The sequence below is a fragment of the Nuphar pumila genome, chromosome 2 (assembly GCF_984573655.1).
Source record: "Nuphar pumila chromosome 2, dmNupPumi1.hap1.1, whole genome shotgun sequence".
Taxonomy (NCBI): domain Eukaryota; kingdom Viridiplantae; phylum Streptophyta; class Magnoliopsida; order Nymphaeales; family Nymphaeaceae; genus Nuphar; species Nuphar pumila.
The window spans coordinates 106339997-106360965 of record NC_143250.1 but is presented as its reverse complement, the minus strand read 5'-3'; the positions used below and the strand labels follow the sequence as shown (position 1 = coordinate 106360965).

Genomic DNA, 20969 nt, shown 5'->3' with positions numbered 1-20969 from the left:
AAATACGTTGGTGCAGGATCTTCAGATGAATGCCACCCTTTTGTACTTGTGGTATGCTGAGATGGAGCTTTCAAACCATACTTCTATGAGCAGTTCTAGCCCTTGTTTGGAGCGTGCAGTACACATTCTGTCCTGCTTTGGCAGTGGTGCAAAGTACTCCACATTTAAATGCAAAGCTTCGAGTACACAGTTGCTGAGAGCACGCCAAGGATTTAAGGAGAAAATAAGAGCCTTGAGGTCTTCGTGGGGCCATGGAGACATCAAAGATCACTCTATTGCTCTTGTGTGCTCAGCAGCTCTATTTGAAGAGCTGAGTGCTGGATGGGCTTCTGCCAGAGGAGTATTCGAGGATGCATTTTCCATGGCCCTTCCAGGTTATTTTAGCTTTTATGTCATCATTTTAAGCGTTTTCTTTGACACTGGAACCTGTGTTTCATTTACTTCATCCCACTTCCTCAAGTGTGACTGGCAGTTTATTTGGCATCTTAGTTTTCTGGTCTAGTATGAGTATTTTGCATTCCAACCGTTATTGTTGGTCATAAATTCAATTTGATCAGCAGTTGTAATGGCGTATGTTATGTTCAGTAGGCAGTAGTTACAGATTTGAGAAGGAAAATAAACAAATAAAAGCATAAACATGGGTAAGCTATGATGTTAAATGTCGGTTTGGGGGACAGTCCAAGTTAGCTAATTATCTACCAACGAAATGTTCATTATGAGACAATCAATTTAAATCAAGAGTTGATCACCAGTTTTTATTTTTTCAGTGAAGTTAGACTTGTGAGGAAATGAGTTCCTCCAAAGATATTCACCATATGACCAAAGTGGACACTCAAAAGAGTTCCACCAAAATACCAAAATGAACACACAAAAGCCACAAATGGGCTTACACACAAAACGACCAAAGGTGGTCAACACAAGAATAAAAATAACATTTTATTGAATTGAAATCATGCAAGAAGCATTACATTTGTGAGGGGGTTTCAGCCCTTTATATACACAATCCAAGGCGTCTCCAAAGAGACATTGGACCTTCCCAACATCTCTTGAATTGACTAGTCAAGAATTGTTTGACTAGTTGAAAAACAAAAAAACTAAACTAACCTAGTTACATATCTATGTATACATATATGTGTATGTATACATATGTATGCACAAAATATATATACATTGTATATAATATATATACATTTTTAACACTCTCCCTTAAACTCACGGCTGGATAACCAATAGTTTATCTAAGGGAAAGTGAAATCTGAGAGCAACAAGAGGTTTGATAAAGAAATCCACCAAATACTATTCAAAAGTAACATATTGAAGATCAATAGTGCCATGTAAATACTCCTCTTGTACATAGTGACAATCCATCTCAACATGCTTGGTACATTCATGAAAGATCTGGTTGCTGACAATGTAGATGAAACTTTTGTTGTCACAACACATCCTTGGTGCTCCTTTAATTTGAACTCACATGTTAGCCAACAATGTTCTTAGCCAAACCACTTTTATATTGGTTGTAGCCATAACCTGGTATTTTGCTTCAATTGAAGATAGATAGACCTTCTGCTTCTTTTTACACCTCCATGAGATTAACAAGTCACATAAAAATACACAAAATGCGGTTATCATGCTCATTTTACTTATTCTGAATTACACATCATGAAAGGAACAACACATATATTAGTCTTTTTCTTAATTTTGATATCTATGCACCTATCAAATTTTTACGAGTTTGACCTGTTTCATGGGATACAGGTGATGATTAGGTCGGTACGGCAAGAGATGAAATGATGACTTGATGATATCAAGATGCGACTATTTTTCTGACGTTTCACTCCTGATGACATTTTTGTAATTTGGTATAAGGGTTTCTTTGATTTTTTTTTTCATATAAACTTTAATTATTTAAAACCTCGTTTTGAATCTATTTTGTTTTAATGAATATATGGAGTTATAAATCCGTTGTGTAAAGGAAAAGTTTGCATGTAATGCGCCCAAGGTCTATTGACTTGTTATTTAAAACACCATTGTTCGTTGAACTGCTATTTTAAACTCTGAAAAATGAATGATTACAAAGCTTTCAAAATTTTCTTAAAAAGTTACAAGTCTAGGATTTTAGGGGCGTTATAGCTTATGCAATTTATTTAGCCAATATACGATTCCGTACATCGTGCATTGCTTACGCAATTTATTTAGTTGGTGTACAGTTTTGTACATCGTGCATTGCTTAGGCAATTTATTTAGCCGATGTATGGTTTCATACATCGTGCATTGCTTACGCAATGTATTTAGCTCGATGTGTGGTTTCGCACATCGGGCCTTGCTTTATGTTATTTACTTTGTCGCCATGCTGCAATGTGCACAAGCTTACACTTTACTATATATGTATTATATGTGTGTGTGTGTGTGTGTGTGTGTGTGTGACTTTATAAGGTACGTGTACTCCTGCCTACTTCAGATTATGCGTACATTTAAAGACGCAGATTTGCGCATCCTCACCAAGTCTTTATTTTTAAAAGGTTTTCATATGCGAGATTTCAAAGCTAGTATTATTTCTTGTCTCGTAAAACAAAAACAAGTATTTGATGTTTGCGTATTCGCAACCTCGACTTCGTAACCCTAAGTAGTACATACGTTCGATCCTTTGTTTTAGTATCTGAAATAACTTGGATATTCTTTGGTCTAAAGCATGAAACATTAAAATTTCTAAATGATATCCCTCTCATCATAGTGGTACTATCAGACATGCAGGCCATGTTAGTAATGATTGGATGAGAGGTTTACGGTAAACTCGTAGCGTGAAAATGCATAATGATTAAAGAAAAATCACATAAATGGTGATGATCGCCTTAACAAGAAAGATGTTCGATTTGGTTTAAAAGACCAGAGCATGTAGAATGAGTCGTTAATTAAAATAGAACCTTACATACCCATTCGTCTCTTTAGTTCCGTCAAGAGAGATGATGGTATGGTACAAAATCTCTTATGGATAGGTTGTTAACAACTACGATCCTCGAGTAGCAATGACTCGATGTCCTCGGTCATCGGAGTTAGGGGACTGGGCTACCAAAAATTATCCTAGGTGGTAGGTTCCAATGACTTCTGTAGAAGTATAAATGTATCTCCTTGAACAAGTGGCCTTTGGAGAATTCTCTCTCGGTTATTGGTCGTCTCCGTAGGATCGAACCTAGTTAGTTGTTCGATGTATTAAAATACATGGAATAACAAACCCCTTGGCAGTCTCAATTGTTTCTACGTTTTTCCTGTGCATACCCTTAGGACATATAATTATCGAAACAAGATTATCATGCTTATTTTACTTATTCTGAACTGCACATCATGAAAGAAACAACGTATATGTTAGTTTTGTTTTGAATTTTGATATCTATGCACCTACTAGATTTTTATAAGTTTGACCTGTTTCATGGGGTACAAGTTATGATTAGGTCGGTATGGTAAGCGATGACGCGATAATATCAAGATCTCACTCTTTCTCTGACGTTTCATTTTTTAGCACGTTTTTTTTTTTTGCATAAGGGTTTCTTTTGAAAATTCCTTTTTTGTATAAACTCTAAATTATCAAAAACCTTGTTTTAAATATGTGGTTTCAATGCTTATATGGAGATACAAATCTATTTGTGTAAAGGAAGGTTCGCCTGTAATGTGTCCAAGGTTCGTTGACTTGTTATTTCAAACACTATTTTCTGCTGAACTGCTATTGTAAACTCTGAAAAAGTATTGATTACAAAGCTTTCAAATTTTTCTTAAAAAGTTACAAGTTTGGAATTTGGGGGCGTTACAGTGACAATCGTAGTGTCGTGGCTATATCTACTAATCCAGTACAACATGAAAAAATAAAACATAGAAATCGACCAATACTTTATCAGAGAAAAGGTGGAGGCCAAGAAAATTCAACCAGTGTTCATTAGAAGAGATCAAGTGGCTGATTTATTCACTAAATCACTTAATGTGAATCATCATTAACACTTGAAATCCAAACTATCCATGGTTCTCTACCGCGCTCCGTTTGAGGGGTCGTGTTAAGAATATTATACTAGGATTGGATCTGGACTAGATCCAGATCCAACCATCTGTATGCAAATATGTATTTGTTATTTGTATATGAGGGAAACATTGTAATTTATTATATACATTAATGTAAAAGATAAGACGTCACCCCAGGCTAGTGAGACGTCCCTTTCTGTTTTAAAGATTTTTCTCTCCCTTTTCTTCTCTCTTGTCTGTGGGTTATGCAGGACACACTTTCCAGAGATTATCTTTACAGTTCTGTCCACATGCACACCAAGAAAATATCTGAGAACCCCAAGATCCTTCATGTGAAATTTCTAGTGAAGAAAGATCTTGAGATCCTAAATGTGTGACTCACTGCTTCCTGTTATAATAATGTCATCAACATAAACAATAATCATTGTCATGTTAGAACCATCAATGTGAGTAAATAATGAGTAATTGTATTGTCTGTGTATGAAGCCAATAGATCAAACTGCAGTATGAATGTCTCAAACCATGCCATGGATGCCTGCTTTAGTCCATAGATGGCCTTTTTCAGTTTCAAGGTTGTCTTTGCAACGTTACCTTCAAGGTAACCTAGAGGATGCTCCATATATACCTCATATAACTTTTCATGAAGAAATGCATTCTTTACATCAAGTTGATGTTATATATATATATATATATATATATATATATATATATATATATAGATAGATAGATAGATAGATAGATAGATAGATATAAACCTGTATTATAATAGATTTCCCAATAGAGGCATTTTTTCCTTTTTACATATGTAATAATAGTTTATTAAAACAACTATTTTGTTCATTTTTTATTTTCCTTTTTTGTTTTTTATTTTCCTTTTTTATTTGCATTGGGGCCCCCACTCCAGAGTCGTTGGGGCACCAACGGTCATAAATATGACCGTTGAGAGCTCCCGAGCAACTCTATGAAGGGGAGCTCCCAATGGTCTCCCCCTCTTCTTTTGTATATAAATAAGAGAGCAATTCCCACATCTTGGACATTGCTTTCCTCGTCACTTCTCAATAATATTCACTTTTTATTAGCTATTGGCATTGTTTCTTAATAGACTTTTGTTTGTGTACTTAAGTGCTTGTCTATGTTAAAATATTTTATATATACCTGACTGATATCCATATATTAGTCAAGGGTATTTTGGTCATTTTAGAACATGTATTTAGTATAATCCATTAGGGACTGGAATTTATTTTTTGTCTTTTTTATTTTTTACCCTTTTTTTGTCTTTTTTATTTTTTACCCTTTTTTATAACATGTAATCATGACTGTTTGGACTGCCCTCAACGGTCATATCGTTGGACTGCCTCCTCTCACTACAAGTGAGGCTCTATAAATAAAGTGTCACTCTATCCTTGTAAGTATGCTCTTAGAAGCATTTTGTGTGAGTTTATAAAATCTTTTTGTTCTTATAGGCTTTGTGCCTTTATGTTATTGTGAAGATCGTGTTTGGTATCTTTTTTATGAGATTGTGATCTGTCCATTAGAGACCACGATTTTGTTCAGCACTTGTGTAGCCCTTTGTTAGCATTATATTTGTGCACCCTTGATTCATTTCATGGTATCAGAACTTGGCTCTTGAAGAAGTGAAAAATTATCTCGAGATTATTCTACTTGTGGTGGTGCTCTTCAACTCTTGGTCCTCTTCCAACTCCTCTACTCAAAATTCTTGTAATCATTATGGGAGAAAGAGACCGCCTCCGTCATCTCCTACAAGCTCAATGAAAACAATTATTTGATGTGGGCGACAACAATGAAGAATCACATCAAAGGTAAAGAAGCTATGGGGTTTTGTTAGTGGTACCACTAATGAACCACAGCTCAAATTGACAAGAAGAGAAGGAGATCAAGTCAAAGCTTTATCCGAAGAAGAAAAGGAGAAAGCTTTGCAAGAATCTCAAAATAAGTTGGAGGATTGAGAAGCGAGCGATGCTCAAATCCTCTCATGGTTTATGAATACCATGGAGTTCAAAATTGACACCAACATCAAGTTTAAAAAAAGTATAGTTTAAAAAAGTATGTGATGCGTGAACTTTTCTAAAAAGTACCTTCATCAAGAAAGATATGGCTAGGCTATACTATCTTCAAGACAAGGTACCTAATACAAAACAAGGAGATAAAAGTGTAAGAGAATTTTACGGTATTTTATCTCCTATTTGGGATGAACTAGCCATGTTAGAACCAAAATGGTAAGGTTCAGCTATTGAAATGAGAATATCTCAAATAAAAAGAGAAAATCTTTTTTCTTTCCTTTATGACCCCAAAGTCTTTTACCTTTGAGGTTGTTTTTCATGGCAGCCTCCCACATTCTATAGTTGGTTCCATTCAATTTTAATGAAAGATTGATCTTTGTATCTTTGTCGGCCATCATGAAGAAAGTTAAAAAAGAACAAATGTATGATACTCAAACATAAGTAACCCCAATGATGCTTTCACAGCCAATGCTTTGATACCATGTAATGAAACACTAATGAAAAGAAATAATGTCACTTAGTGACTAAGAAATACACAAGCATAGAAGCAATAGGCCACTAATGGGAAAAAACACAATAGGCCACAAAATGGCAATTGACCAGCACACAAAATATGTGTGAGAGAGAGAGAGAGCTAAAAAATATGTAATTTCTTATTGAGAAAAGCTTTTACAAGCTTACAATATGGTGGGGCAAAGCCCCTTATTTATACAAAAAAAGGAACCAAAGAGGGGCTCCCAAAGAGTCGTTGGAGGGGTATGGTGGATCCCTCATTACAAAAGGAAAAAAGAAAGAAAAAACAAAAAATAAAGAAAATAAAAAATAAAGGAAGTGAAAAAGCATATTCATAATGGATATTCATATATACACATGAAAAGACTATTTTACCCTTAGTGGGTATTATAATATATATATGTCTCTCTCTCTATATATAGATATATATGTATATATATAATGTCTATATATGTTAACACTATCTACAACCTCCCAAGTGTCACATTCATGCAAATCATTAATCTCTTCATCCATGACTTCAACCCATCAATTATTCTTACAAGCTTCCGCAAAATTGTATGGTTCATTTTCTTGATGAACATCAGCCATAAACAATTTAAAATCAACAAAATAGCTACCATAACCTATGTCACATGGGTGCGGGTACGGGTGCAACACGGGTGCGGAGCAATTTCAAAACTTTTGGACACGGGGACACGGCTATATATATATATATATATATATATATATAAGACTCGGTCAAAGTTGTGCCCACTAGGGGACACGACTATATATATAACAATAATAAGACTTGGCTATATATATATATAAATTGATTTTTTTTTAGTTTTTATACGTTTTTTGCCCTAAAAATGGACAAAAATAGACTCAATCAAAGTTGACCTAGTCCAAAATGTGGATGGACTTGTCCCTATTGCGTTGACCGAGTCCGACACTTGGTTGACCATGTCCGCCCTGTGTCCGAAGCCACACCTGTGTCGGGGCGTGTCGACGTGGGTGCGTCGACCTTATAGCCGAGTCCGTGTGACTTAGACCATAACTAACACACGTGTCCGGCGGATGACGCGACCTGGCCGATCTTCTCAACTGAACATGTTGTCCACTATTGTCTGTGACATCTTGTACATCATTTACGGTTCCTTCTTGAATTGGTTGTGGCTCTAACTGCACCTTACAACGCCTCTTATATACCAAGGGAAACTGCTGAAAAAGTGTTGGACCAGCAGTGCCATTCTGCATACTGAATCGTGATCATGGCCAGACTGCACATCAAATGTTGTTGGCTGAATTTTTAAAAGAGCTTCTTCTGACTGCACACGACTTGAACATGTTCTCTCATATGGCTGGGAATAGTAGGAGGTTGTTTGAGCTATTATGGGTCAGAATCTTATCAGTGATTTGAACTGATCTGAATTATCTTTTCCAGCTGAAACTCCACACTCATTTTTGTGGAATATAACATGTCTGGAAATGAGGAGGTGATTGGTCTCAAGATTAAAGCACCTATATCATTTAATTTCATCGTCATATCATAACTAACAAATTGACAAACCTAAGCCTTGGGAGCAAACTTATTTCGGAGGGAATCATCGACATGAACATAACACTTGCAACCAAAGGCAAAAAGTATAGAATAAATAGGGTGCTTTCCAAATAACCTGAGATAAGGCGTTTCACCATTTAACCCATCAAAAGGCATCCGATTGATGAGAAACACAATGGTATGAAAAGCTTTCGTCCATAGGTCTGTTCTCAATTTAGAATCATTCGTCACGGTGAGTCGCTGATCAAAGGGAGGCCGCGGGCTCTGACCTGAGTACATAGTAACAAACATGTTAAATTCTGACCCTAAATCTCAAAGGTTCTGCATGCACATATCTTCATCAACAACATGGGCACCTATTGCTGCAAGCTGATCGATGATAGATTTTATTTTGTTCAGATAATCTATCACACTAGAATCACCTCTGGATAACCTTCCAAATTCTCCTTTCAGATGATAAATCTTAGGAATAGATATCTGTTCAAACCAACGATGTAAGATCTGCCAGGAATTACGGGCATTAATGCATGTGGGAATATGAAGCAAAACTTCTTGTGATAAAGTGGTTTTAACATAACCCACTATTGCTTGGTCATTTCTAGACCATATAGAAAAATCCAGATTTAGGGCACGTTTTTTCGGTCTGCTTGCCATCTTTTGTTTTAGACTATTGATAAACTCTGCAGGAATAGGTAGAGTCCTGTCAAGATGCCCAATCAAACCATGGCCAGGTAACAAAATTGGAGGAGTCTAACTTGTTTTGTCGGAAACAAGTTGACTAAGGAAGGAGGAATTAATGGGAGAACTAGAATGTAAAGTAGCCATAACAAAGGACAGAGAGCAAGTACCACCTGCACATTTTTTTTGTTGGTTCATAACAACAGCTGCAGACTAAAGGTGTGCTGCAGGTAAGAATTAGATCATTCTTCCTCTTTTTTTTTGGAGGAAATATATAAAGAATCAAGAAAAGGCAAGAAAAGGATCAATAAAAGGTCTTTAAAAAACAAGAAAGAAAGAAATATAATCAAGAAACGGGAAATAAAATATTTAGAAGAGCAAAGATACGTTCCACCTTTGTTTTAGAGGAACGATGTATGTGGCAATCTGAGATTTATTCATATCTGAATCCCTTATTTTTGGAGGATGTGATAACTTTTTTTTTGAAGGACACACTTTGTAACAAGCGAAAGAAGCAAGAAAGAGGGGAGATAAAATAGAAAGGACCCAGAAAGAAGCAAGAAAAATGAAGCAAAAAAGGGTAGTTAAGAAGGGAAGAAGGAATAAATAAGATCAAACCTTTTTCAGCAGCCTCTGATTGATAGGGACTTATTCTCACCCTGCTCTGATACCATGTTAGATTTGGCAGAGTTGAGCCCTCAGGTCACATGAAAGAGAGAGAGAGAGAGAGAGAGAGAGAGAGCTCTAGGGGATGTCCTCTGATCAATCATAGGGTGGATGTCCTTAGAGGTATATTTAGAGGAATAAAACACAGTTACATCAGGACTCCTTTGCAGAATACAAGACTTTGAGTTGGACTATATCACAACCAGTCCTATCCTCAGCTAGGTTCCTATTATAATTAGGATTCCTATTGTGGGTGAGACTTTATAATTAGAACTGGACTGGTATGCCACATCATCTCTGACACATCACACTTATAACATGTGTCCTATGTCACGTCACCTATTCTTTACAATATGTTTCCCTAGTGGAAAGTTCACGTTATTTGTAATTGTTATATCCATCTTCTCTTCTGGTTGAAGAGTTTGAGCCTCATAGTTTGTACCATAGTTTAGGGTCCTTGTCCAAAACTATGGGCTGCTATTTTTTCGCTTAGGTTATCTCTGTTGGTAGGGTTCCTACTCAAAATTGCCTGAAGCATAGGGGCTTTTATGTTGTGAGCAGATCTTGACACATTGTAAAGATGGAGTGTGTACAGAGCTTGTATTTTTGGTAGTGAGTTCTTTCGTACCCTGTTCTGCTTGTTGTGGCTGGACTGGGATATTGCATTTTCAAGTCATAAGCCCTTGAGAAGCAGTTTTCCAGTACCATGGATGAAAACAAAGGGGTCAAAGTGGAAGAAACTTTGGAAATTGTAGCTCTTGCCCTCATGGTAGAGAAAAAATGCAGTCTGCTATACTGGGAATTCACATTTGTATACAAAATGACTTTAAGGTTGTTTGCTGTGTATATCATCACATCACTCTACATTTTGACATGATAATGCTGTACAACACATCAATCTACATTTTGACATGATGACACTGTACCTGTTGTAGTTGTTGATATCACAAAACTAATTAATAAAGGCTGTGGACAATTTTCTTTTAAGCCTGATCAGGGCCAATACCAGACCTGCCCAAATTATTTTTTCCCGAACTTCGACCATGGTTGGTTCAACATGTGAGCAATCAAATTCAATTCTAACCTAGATAGTGGAATTCTGATCTGACCCATGTTTACTGGCCGTGATGCATAAACATCTAAGTTGCCTCAGGCACTTCACATTTCTGGCCTGAGATGTTTATGTTTGAATTTGAGAGAAATTTAAACTAACTCCAAACTATTTCTTAGTAGAATCTCAAGTTTATTTTGTATGTCCACAATCCAGGCTGGGTTGGAGAGTCTTATGACTGATTAATTTGTTTTCTTTGTTTGATACTAGCGGTATTGTATAATTTGCATTTTTCTTTTTATTAGTTATGAATGTCATTAATACCTTATTATCTTTATTTGCGTGTGTTCAACGTTTTTTGTGGTTGGTTATTATTTATTATGTTTACTTAATAATACAGTTCTTATTTTAACATTTCTGATATGAGCTATGGTACACATTTTAGAACCTTTTTGAAAACATCATTTTGGTGGTTAAAATTGCACATAAAGTAAGATCTGCCTCATTTTGGACCCAGAGCACCATGTTTAAGTACTTCAGAGATCCAATTACCAAAGCGTCTTTTGGTCAAAATTGGGTACTACAAATTGTTTCTTGTCTTATTAATATTACATGATTTAACACGATACTTTATCATGTTGGATTGGTTTGGTTAGAAGACATATTCTATTTACGATATATAACCCAAATTACCAATGCAGTAACAAATGGCTTGCCTACCTTGGTGGTTAAATTATTGGCTGCATAGGACAGGAATCATTAGTTCATATTGAATAGTAGGTAGAACTTATTAGGTACGCGGGGGACCAATTTATTGGAGTTTATCTAGTTAATGTTTATGTGCATTGGTTAACTTAGCTTTTCCCTTTCCAGGAAGGAGGAGCCAGAGTCATGAACTTGAATCTTTATTTCTGTATTACATTACTATACTAAAGAGGAACCTGAAACAAGCATCACTATCAAGGTCATGGGAGACCATCTTGCATGGGTTGCATTTATACCCTTACAATCCAAAAATTTTTGCTGCCTTCATTGAAGTTGGATTCCATTATACTGTGCCTAACAAAATTCGGCGTATACTGGACGACTATTGTCAGAAGTAAGTTTTTTTTTTGTCTGTTTGCTCATTTATGCTGCATATTTTGGTAATAGGAGATTGTATTGTTTGAAGCAGTCGATGCATGTTTGTAAAACCATTTTTTATTGTATATCCATTCCTTTTTTCAGCATGTGACATTAAAGAGGTGTTGATAGTTTGATGCTTGTTCCAAATAAGTTGCCAAGCTATTGGGTAAACCTAGACACGTCTCTCCCTTATCTGAGGAACTGCTAAGTACCTGTTTATTTTTTTTGGCCAATGTTAGACCATAGTATAAAATTGACCATATATGGTTAATGATTACCGCAACCCCCTCTACTTTGCTCATTAACTCTTTTTTAACTTCGCTATTTTTAACCTAATCCTGCTAGTGAAATCATCTCTGACATTGCGTTCTGATCATTATCAGCCTCGTTCATCTCCAGTAGGGATGGCAGTGGGGCGGGGCCCGCCCCGCCTCAAGAATAGAACCTCCATCCCCGGCGGGGATGGATTTTAACCTCCACCCCCGCCTTCATCCCCGTTTCATGTCCTCCATCCCCGGTTCAAACAGGGATGAGGCGCGGCAGGGCAGGGCGGGGAAAAGTGTACGTCCATCCCCGAACGGGGATGAATTTTAACCTTCGTCCCCGCCTCCATCCTCGTTTCATACCCTTCATCCCCGGTCCAAACGGGGCGATGCGGGGCGGGCTCCCGCTTTCCCCCGGTCCACTGCCATCCCTAATCTCCAGTGACTGTCTACAGACTCTAGAATCCATGCTTTGATTTGGGCATTATTCTTCTTCCATTCTGCCAACTGACTCAGTCTTTTGCCGTTGATTTGGGCTCACTTGCTGTCCCATCTAGGTATCCCGTGAGTCCTTTTCCTTCCATCACAGCCAGCATAAAATCAGACCAATATGAATAATTGGTCCCATCCAACTTGGTAGGAATAAACTGAATTCCTTCTTTCTCCATACCTCACACAACCACCAACTACAATATTCAAAAGGCAGCACAAGAACACAAAGAAAAACACTAGAACAGAAGCAATAATAAGCAGCCAATGATGTATTTCAGATTCACAAAGTTGCCAAGATCTACCAAAGTGTAACCAAATTGCAATACTAAGCACACAATGCAACAAACACCCAAAACACCAGAATAAATGTTGATATACTGAACCCACAATGCAATAGCCTCCCAAATCACCACAAAGAGCCAATGCAACAGATACCTAAAACACCAAAATGAGTGCTGATATGCTGAAAAGGCACTACCAAATGCTAACTAGGATGCTGTAAGTAGTGCCAATACAAAGCCGACAGCCTAAACTGAGCAAGCAATTGATTCAATCAATCCCAAATTCACTAGTCACACTCAAAGGGCACAACACATAACTGATACAGCATAAAAACTGCAGCTAATTTATGTCACCTGGGTACAGGTGCGGGTACGCAGGGTACGACACGACAATTTCAAAAAATGAGGGTACGGGGACACGGCTATATTTTATATATATATATATATATATATATATATATATATATATATAGAGAGAGAGAGAGAGAGAGAGAGAGAGAGAGAGAGAGAGAGAGAGTTGTTTTTTAAAGGTCATTTTTTTAGTTTCGTTGACCAGGTTTGGATTTGTCCAAACCTGGTCAACAAAACCAACTTGGTTTAACCAAGTTATAAAAAGGGGAAGGGTGTTGCTTTTCCCCTTCTCTCTCTCTCTCCACCCCTCTCTGTCTCCCTCTCACTCTCGATTCCCCTCTTTGTCTCCCTCTAGGGAAGACGAGAGAGAGAGAGAGAGAGAGAGAGAGAGAGAGTCAAGGGTTTCAGGTTTTTTTTGAGGTTTGGGTACTAGGCATACCCGTGTTAGTTTGGATCATGGATTCGACCCGCACCACATTCCAAGGATCCACCTAGGGATGCGTGGGATGCGTGGGCGGTGGCATGTTTGTAATTTAATGTTATTACTTGTGTAATGTTATATCCTATACCACACTTATAAATAATAAGTGAAAAGGGAAAACCCTATTGCCGCCGACTCCTCTCTTCTCTCTCCTCTCTCTTTACCTCATCTTTAACTCTTGCAGGTTGATATTTCTGACATGGTATCAGAGCACAAGCGCGGAAATCAATCATCTAGAAGGCCTATAAGGACCAACACGTGTTTCTAAAGGACGTATGCTTTATTTCTGTCTCTTTTCCTTAATCAAATTTCTTTATTTCTCCTTTTCTTAATCAGATCCTTTTCTTAATCAGATTTCACGTCATTCTAGTTTCTCTTTCGATTCTTTTCATTTTCAATATTTTTTCTGGTACGCACGTCTTAACATTCTGTTTCAGTCTGCCGAATCTTTATTTTTCTCCCCAAAACATTTCTGATTCTTTTTTCTAGTTCACACGTCACTATTCCTCTGTGTAACGTGTGCTGATATTGTTTTCAGCACACAACATTGCTGTTTTCTTTTCTCTGTGTAACGTGTGTGCTGATATTATTTTCAGCACACAACATTGCTGTTTTTCCCTCAATATACTGTTAGAACAATCAGCATTCAATATTTTCTGGTTTGCACATCACTATTCTTCTGTGTAACGTGTGTGCTGATATTACTTTCATCACACAACATTATTGTTTTTCCCTCAATACACTGTTGGTACAGTTTGGCTTCTCATTCTTCATATAATCCATGGATTCCAAGTTGAACCCTAGTTTTCTTACTCACCTCATGACCCACAAGTTATCCCATGATAACTACTTACTTTGGAAACGTCAGATTGTGCCTTTTATTCACAGTCATGGTCTTTATGGGCATCTAGATGGGCGATCACCCGCCCCACCTACACATATCATGCAAGAAATAACAGGTGAAGATGGGAAGGTGAGTCAACTTCGAACCACCAATCCTGCTTATGACATATGGGTACAACGGGATCAGACATTAGTTGCTTACATAACTTCCACACTTTCTGATCGTGTTTTACAAACTATTTCTGATGATCAATCTGCTGCCGAGTTGTGGAATGGACTAGCTCATTCCTTTTCTCAGGTTTTCGAATCTCGGGTTTTGCAACTCAAGTGGCAATTCCAATCCATGCGAAAAGGAAACAAATCTATTACAGAGTTCATGGGGGATGTCAGGGTGATTACAGATCAGTTAGCTGCCATTGGAAGTCCTGTATTAGATAAGGATATGGTACAACAAGTATTAGGTAGTCTTGGAGCTGAATATCGCATGTTTTGCACAACACTCCAGGTTGTCTCAATCCTTCCATGTTTTGATGATCTTCAATCTAAGCTTTTGCAATATGAGGTCAGTTTAAATCAGGAACACGCGTCAGATGATGCTCATCCTATGATGATGACACATACGCCTATTCAAACAGGAGTCTTAATTACTCCTCCTCGTCCCAATGGAACACCTATGAACAAAGGAGGATTACTGCCTACACCAGGTGGAGGAGGTATTGTTTCAGGCAGTGTACCACGAGGGGGACGTGTTCCTAGTTTTCTATGCAACAAGCGGGGACATGTTAAAGCAAATTGTTGGTACAATCCTCAGAACCGGAACAAAACAGGGAGGCCAGACAGTAGGCCAGGGCAGAAGGCAACTCATCAGTTTGCACGTACTCCTCAGGGACAGGTTCTTCCACAGGACGTACAAAATATTCTTATGACTACTTTCAATCAGATGAACTTGCGCCAAAATGATGAAGGTATATGGTATATTGATTCAGGGGTAGCAACACATGTTACTTCTGATGCAGGTAAATTTTCTCACTTGACTCCTTACACTGGAAATGACACTATAGTCATAGGAGATGGATCTCACCACCCCATCTCTCGCACTGGAAACGTCTCCCTTTCTTTGCCTGAATCTCAATTACCCTTGTCAAATGTCTTACTCACACCTGCTATTCAAAAGAATATTCTATCTGTGTCAAAATTAGTTGATGAAACAAATTCTTCCGTTGAATTTACTCCTTTTGTTTATCTTAAGGATCTTTACACCAAGAAGACGCTCGCTAAAGGTGAACAACGCGGGAATATGTACGTCTTTGAAGAATCTCATGTGCCTTTGAAGACGTCGTCTTTCGTAGCCGTGGCTTCTTCAGCTTCTTCCTTTCCAACATTTTTGAGTCGATCTACAGATCATAATTCTTCATCTAGAGTCTTGAAACTTAATAAGCCAAACTTATGGTATCTTCGTTTGGGTCATTGTAGTCAAGTTTTTCTTGACAAGTTGTCTGCTAAAGGTTTAATACCCGCAGTCAGTTTAGAGCCAAAATGTCCAAGTTGTCACTTATGTAAAAGTCATGTACTTCCTTTTCATAGTATCAATAAAAGAGCAACAAAGCCTTTTGAGATTATATGCTTAGATGTTTGGGGTCCTGCGCCCACTGCCTCTCTTTCTGGATCTCGATACTATGTACTCTTTCTTGACTCTTACACTCGTTTTAGTTGGATTTACTTCATGAAAAACAAACATGAAGTTTTCAAGTTGTTCAAACAGTTTCATGCACTAGTCCAAAACCAATTCAATACCAAAGTTGTATATTTCCAGTGTGATGGGGGGGGGGGGAATACATATCCCATGATTTTAGTGAATATTTGAAGGAGCACGACATTACACGTAACATTTCTTGCCCTCATACCCCTCAACAAAATGGAGTAGCTGATAGAAAACACAGGCATATTGTTGAGACAACCTTGAGCATGATGCATACTGTGGGTATTCCTTTCTCTCTTTGGACAGAGGCTTTCCATACAGCTGTTTACGTTATTAACAGGTTGCCCATGACCATCCTTGAAGATAATTCTCCGTATTTTGTTCTTTATAATTGTCATCCATCATATGAAGAACTACATCCTTTTGGTTGTGTGTGTTATGTTCATATTGATCATTCATTGAGAAATAAGTTTCAAGACAGAGCTGTATAGTGCAAGTTTCTTGGGTATGCAAATGACTATAAGGAATACAGGTGTTACGATCCTCATACAGGCAAAATTCGGGTATCTAGAAATGTTGTTTTTGATGATGAAAATTTTGACACTCTGGGTTCATCTTCCATAGATACACAAGATAGTTATGATCATTGGCTCAATGACTCACTTTTATATGACTCATTGCCTTATGAGGATTCATCTTTATCGACAGACAATGAACCTTATACTTTCGATGTGGAACCACATATGGAAGACATTCCTCCTACAACAACATCCTCACGTTTTTCTGGTCTTGTTTATTCTCGTAGAGTTCATCCAGTCAATGATGAGACTCCTCTACGACGTTCCACTCGGATTAAACATCCTATAGATCGTTGGGTAAGTTATAACAATTTCTTTTTGGATTTTCAAACATTTCTAACTAGAGTGTCCAAAGAAACAGAACCCTCCTTTTTTCATGAGGCTGTACATTCCCGTGCCTGGGTAGAGGCGATGAATGAGGAAATGGAAGCATTGCATGAATGCAATACATGGGAAATTGTACCAAGGCCAGATACCAAGAATGTTGTAGGATCCAAATGGGTGTACAAGATCAAGCACAAACCAGATGGCAGTGTTGAGCGCTATAAGGCTCGTATGGTTGCACGAGGCTTCACACAGCAATATGGGCAGGATTACGATGAAACGTTCAACCCAGTAGTAAAACTGGGCACAGTCAGGATTATCATTGCATTGGCGTTACAACATGGATGGTCACTCTGTCAACTTGATGTTAAAAATGCTTTTCTGCATGGTGAACTAAAGGAAGAAGTTTACATGGAGCAGCCACCTGGATATAGCATGCATGATTCATCAAATTGGGTATGTAAACTTCGACGCTCTCTTTATGGCTTGAAACAAGCTTCTCGATCTTGGTTTGAAAGTTTTTCCACGGAGATCCAACATCATGAGTTCACTAAAAGTGTTCTAGACCATTCATTGTTCATATTCAAAAGCGATTCAGCTATTGTTTGGGTGCTTATATATGTTGATGACATCATTATTACCGGGAGTGATGAGGATCACATATCTTGGGTTAAGTCTATGCTAATGGCTAAATTCAAGATGAAAGACTTGGGTCCCTTGCGATATTTTTTGGGTGTGGAAGTTGATAGTCGACATGAGACTATTACATTGAGCCAACATAAGTACACTATTGATATTTTACTTGCTACAGGGATGGATAATTGTAAACCAATTAGCACACCTTGCCTTCTAAATCATAAGCTAAGTGCTAAAGAAGGCACTACTTATCATGATCCTACTTTGTATCGTCGAGTTGTGGGGATGTTACAATACTTAATATTCACTAGGCCTGACATAGCATACTCTGTCAATCAGGCTTCACAGTTTATGCATGCTCCTACAGATGTACATATGGAAGGAGTGAAAAGGATCCTTCGGTATTTAAAGGGTACAATTGGAGATGGCTTGATGTATACCAAGGACACAACTTATACGTCAGGGCATCGACTATTCACCTACACAGATGCGGATTGGGTTGGTGATCCTGACCAGCGCAGATCAGTTTCGGGGTATTGCATTCTTATCGACAATAATATTGTAACATGGAGTAGCAAGAAGCAAAAGGCAGTGGCGCGATCTAGTACTGAAGCCGAGTATCGTGCAATGGCAGCAGGAACATCTGATGTTACATGGGTGAGACACCTACTACAAGAATTACAAGAACCGATCTCGTTCTCTATGCTTATTTGTGATAATCAGAGTGCTATTAATATTGCCTTCAATCCCATCCTTCATTGTCGCACGAAGCATATCAAGATCGATCAACACTTTGTTAGACAAAAGGTGGAAGAAAAAAGAAATTGAACTTGCATATGTTCGGTCAGATATGCAAGTTGCAGACATCTTTACCAAGGGATTATCCACTCATCAGTTTTGGGCACTCAAAGACAAGTTGAGCATGATCAAAGAGGGAGGCTGTTAGTTTGGATCATGGATCCGACCCGCACCACATTCCAAGGATCCACCTAGGGATGCGTGGCCGGTGGCATGTTTGTAATTTAATGTTATTACTTGTGTAATGTTATATCCTGTACCACACTTATAAATAATAAGTGAAAAGGGAAAACCCTATTGCCGCCGACTCCTCTCTTCTCTCTCCTCTCTCTTTACCTCATCTTTAACTCTTGCAGGTTGATATTTCTGACAGCTCGCACTACGCTTGGTGCCTGTACCCGTGTTTACATGGGTACGGCAGCCAAACCGCGGTGTCACGGTAACATAGCAGCTAGTCAAAAGCAATATAGCAGTCAAACCCCAAGAAAGTAGCAGAAAACTGAGTCACCGTCAGTAATGACACTTTAAAACTTGCATAAAACTCAGTCAAGACTCAAGACACCCAACCATTGGCTAAGAGTTATGCCAGATGTTTACTGGGTCAAAAACAACCCTAACACATATAATTCAGGCACCAAAATCCCCAAAAACAACACAGACAATTGGATTTACAAGATTGGCATCCAGTTCATCGCCATTCTCATAAAATACTAAGAAAAATCCCAGAAATTCAGTCACATACCCAAAGCATGAGCTACTTGATTCAAAATCCTTCTAAAATCAAGGAGCAAGCAATGCCCAACTCAAATCACCGATCAGATAACCCTCGATCTGAGTCGTTGGATGAAGGGTGATGTCATCAACAACTCCCTGAAGAACCAGCAACCAGATTCTTCTTCTCCATGAATGAAGCTTTTAATGTCTTCTCTAATACTTCTAAAATGGCTCTGATACCATATTCATATTTGACTCATGAAATGAAATGGGGATCTTCGAAACACGAGCTTTGATTAACAAGAGCAAGTGTCAAGAATGACACTAAAGCATAACCCTTAAAAAGGGTATAACTGGAAACAAAATAAAAATAAAAATGTATTCTTTATTGATATGAAAAACCAATTGCTTAAGAAGCATTGGAGTGAAATACAAGAGGGGCTGCACCCCTTTATATACACAGCTGAAAGAGGACTCAATAGAGCTGTTGGGCACAGTCCAACAGCTCTATTAAGAGCTGTTGGACTGTGTCAGTCCAACAGCTCTATTGCTAGTCAAGTCTGGACAGGACTTGACTAGCAACAGTCATTCTAGTTCAAACTGAACTAGATGACATAAAGACAAAAAATAAAAATAAAGGAAAAAAAATACAGAAAAGAAAGAAATTAAAAAATGTATTTATATATATATATATAATAATATAATATTATTATATATACATATATGTACAGTTTTACATTTTAACACTCCCCCTCAAACTTACGGTACAATGAGCGAAAGTTTGTCTAAGAGAAAGTGAAATCGGGGAGCAGCGAGAGGCTTTGTAAAGAGGTCTGCTAACTGATATTCTGAAGTGACATATGGCAGATCAATTATCCCGTGTAGATATTCCTCTCTGACGTAGTGACAATCCATTTCGATGTGTTTGGTGCGTTCGTGGAATGTTCTGTTACTGGCAATGTAGATCGCACTTTTGTTGTCACAACACATTTGTGAAGCCTTTGTTGCTTCAACTCCCATGTCAGCAAGCAGTCGTCGGAGCCAAACTACTTCCATGGTCGTGGTTGCCATGGCTCTGTATTCAGCTTCGGTGGATGAGAGAGATACCTTCTGCTGCTTTTTACACCTCCACGAGATTAATGATTCCCCTAAAAAGACACAAAAGCCAGTGGTTGAGTGTCTGTTATTGGGATCACCTCCCCAATCAGCATCAGTATATGCAATTAAATCAAGAGAAGAGGAGGAAGATAAGAAAAGTCCTCGTGAAAGAGAGGACTTGATGTATCTGATAATACGCATGACTGCTCCCATATGAACAGAAGTAGGAGCATGTTGAAATTGACTTGCTGTATGAACAGCATGTGCTATATCTGGTCTGGTAATGGATAGATAGGAAAGTGCCCCGACAAGCTGTCTGTAAGGAGTAGGGTCTGCAAGAAGTTCTCCATCATCAATCTTCATTTTAACATTAACAACTTCTGGAGTGTCAACTTTCTTATCATCAGTAATACCAGACCTGAAAACAATATCAAAAGCAAATTTAGTCTGAGATAATAAATATCCTCTAGGAGAATAAGCAACTTCAATGCCTAAAAAATATCTCAACAAGCCCAAATCAGTCATTTCAAAATGAGATTTAAGAAGTGTTTTGATTGTTTCAACTCCCTGTTTATCGCTTCCGGTGATGATCATATCATCCACATAGAGAAGAAGCACAATGATCCCTGCATCAGAATTCTTAATAAACAAAGCAGTGTCAGTTAAACAGAATTGAAAACCAATATCAATCATAACACGACTAAACCTATCATACCAAGCTTTTGGTGCTTGTTTAAGTCCATAAAGAGCTTTTTCTAAGCGAAGGACTTTACCCTTAGGAATACTTAGACCAGGAGGGGGTTCCA

General features: G+C 38.0%; 1 protein-coding gene across 2 annotated transcripts in view; it reads left to right on the top strand.

Moving 5' to 3' along the window:
• The window catches only part of LOC149846582 (uncharacterized), an 81376-nt gene that overhangs the window by 47863 nt on the left and 12544 nt on the right, over positions 1-20969 (top strand). For both annotated transcript variants that reach the window (XM_089996431.1, XM_089996432.1), the window contains exons 9-10: positions 17-374; positions 11354-11579. In XM_089996431.1, coding sequence (XP_089852557.1) covers positions 17-374; positions 11354-11579 — 584 coding nt within the window. The remainder of the gene's footprint in view (positions 1-16; positions 375-11353; positions 11580-20969) is intronic.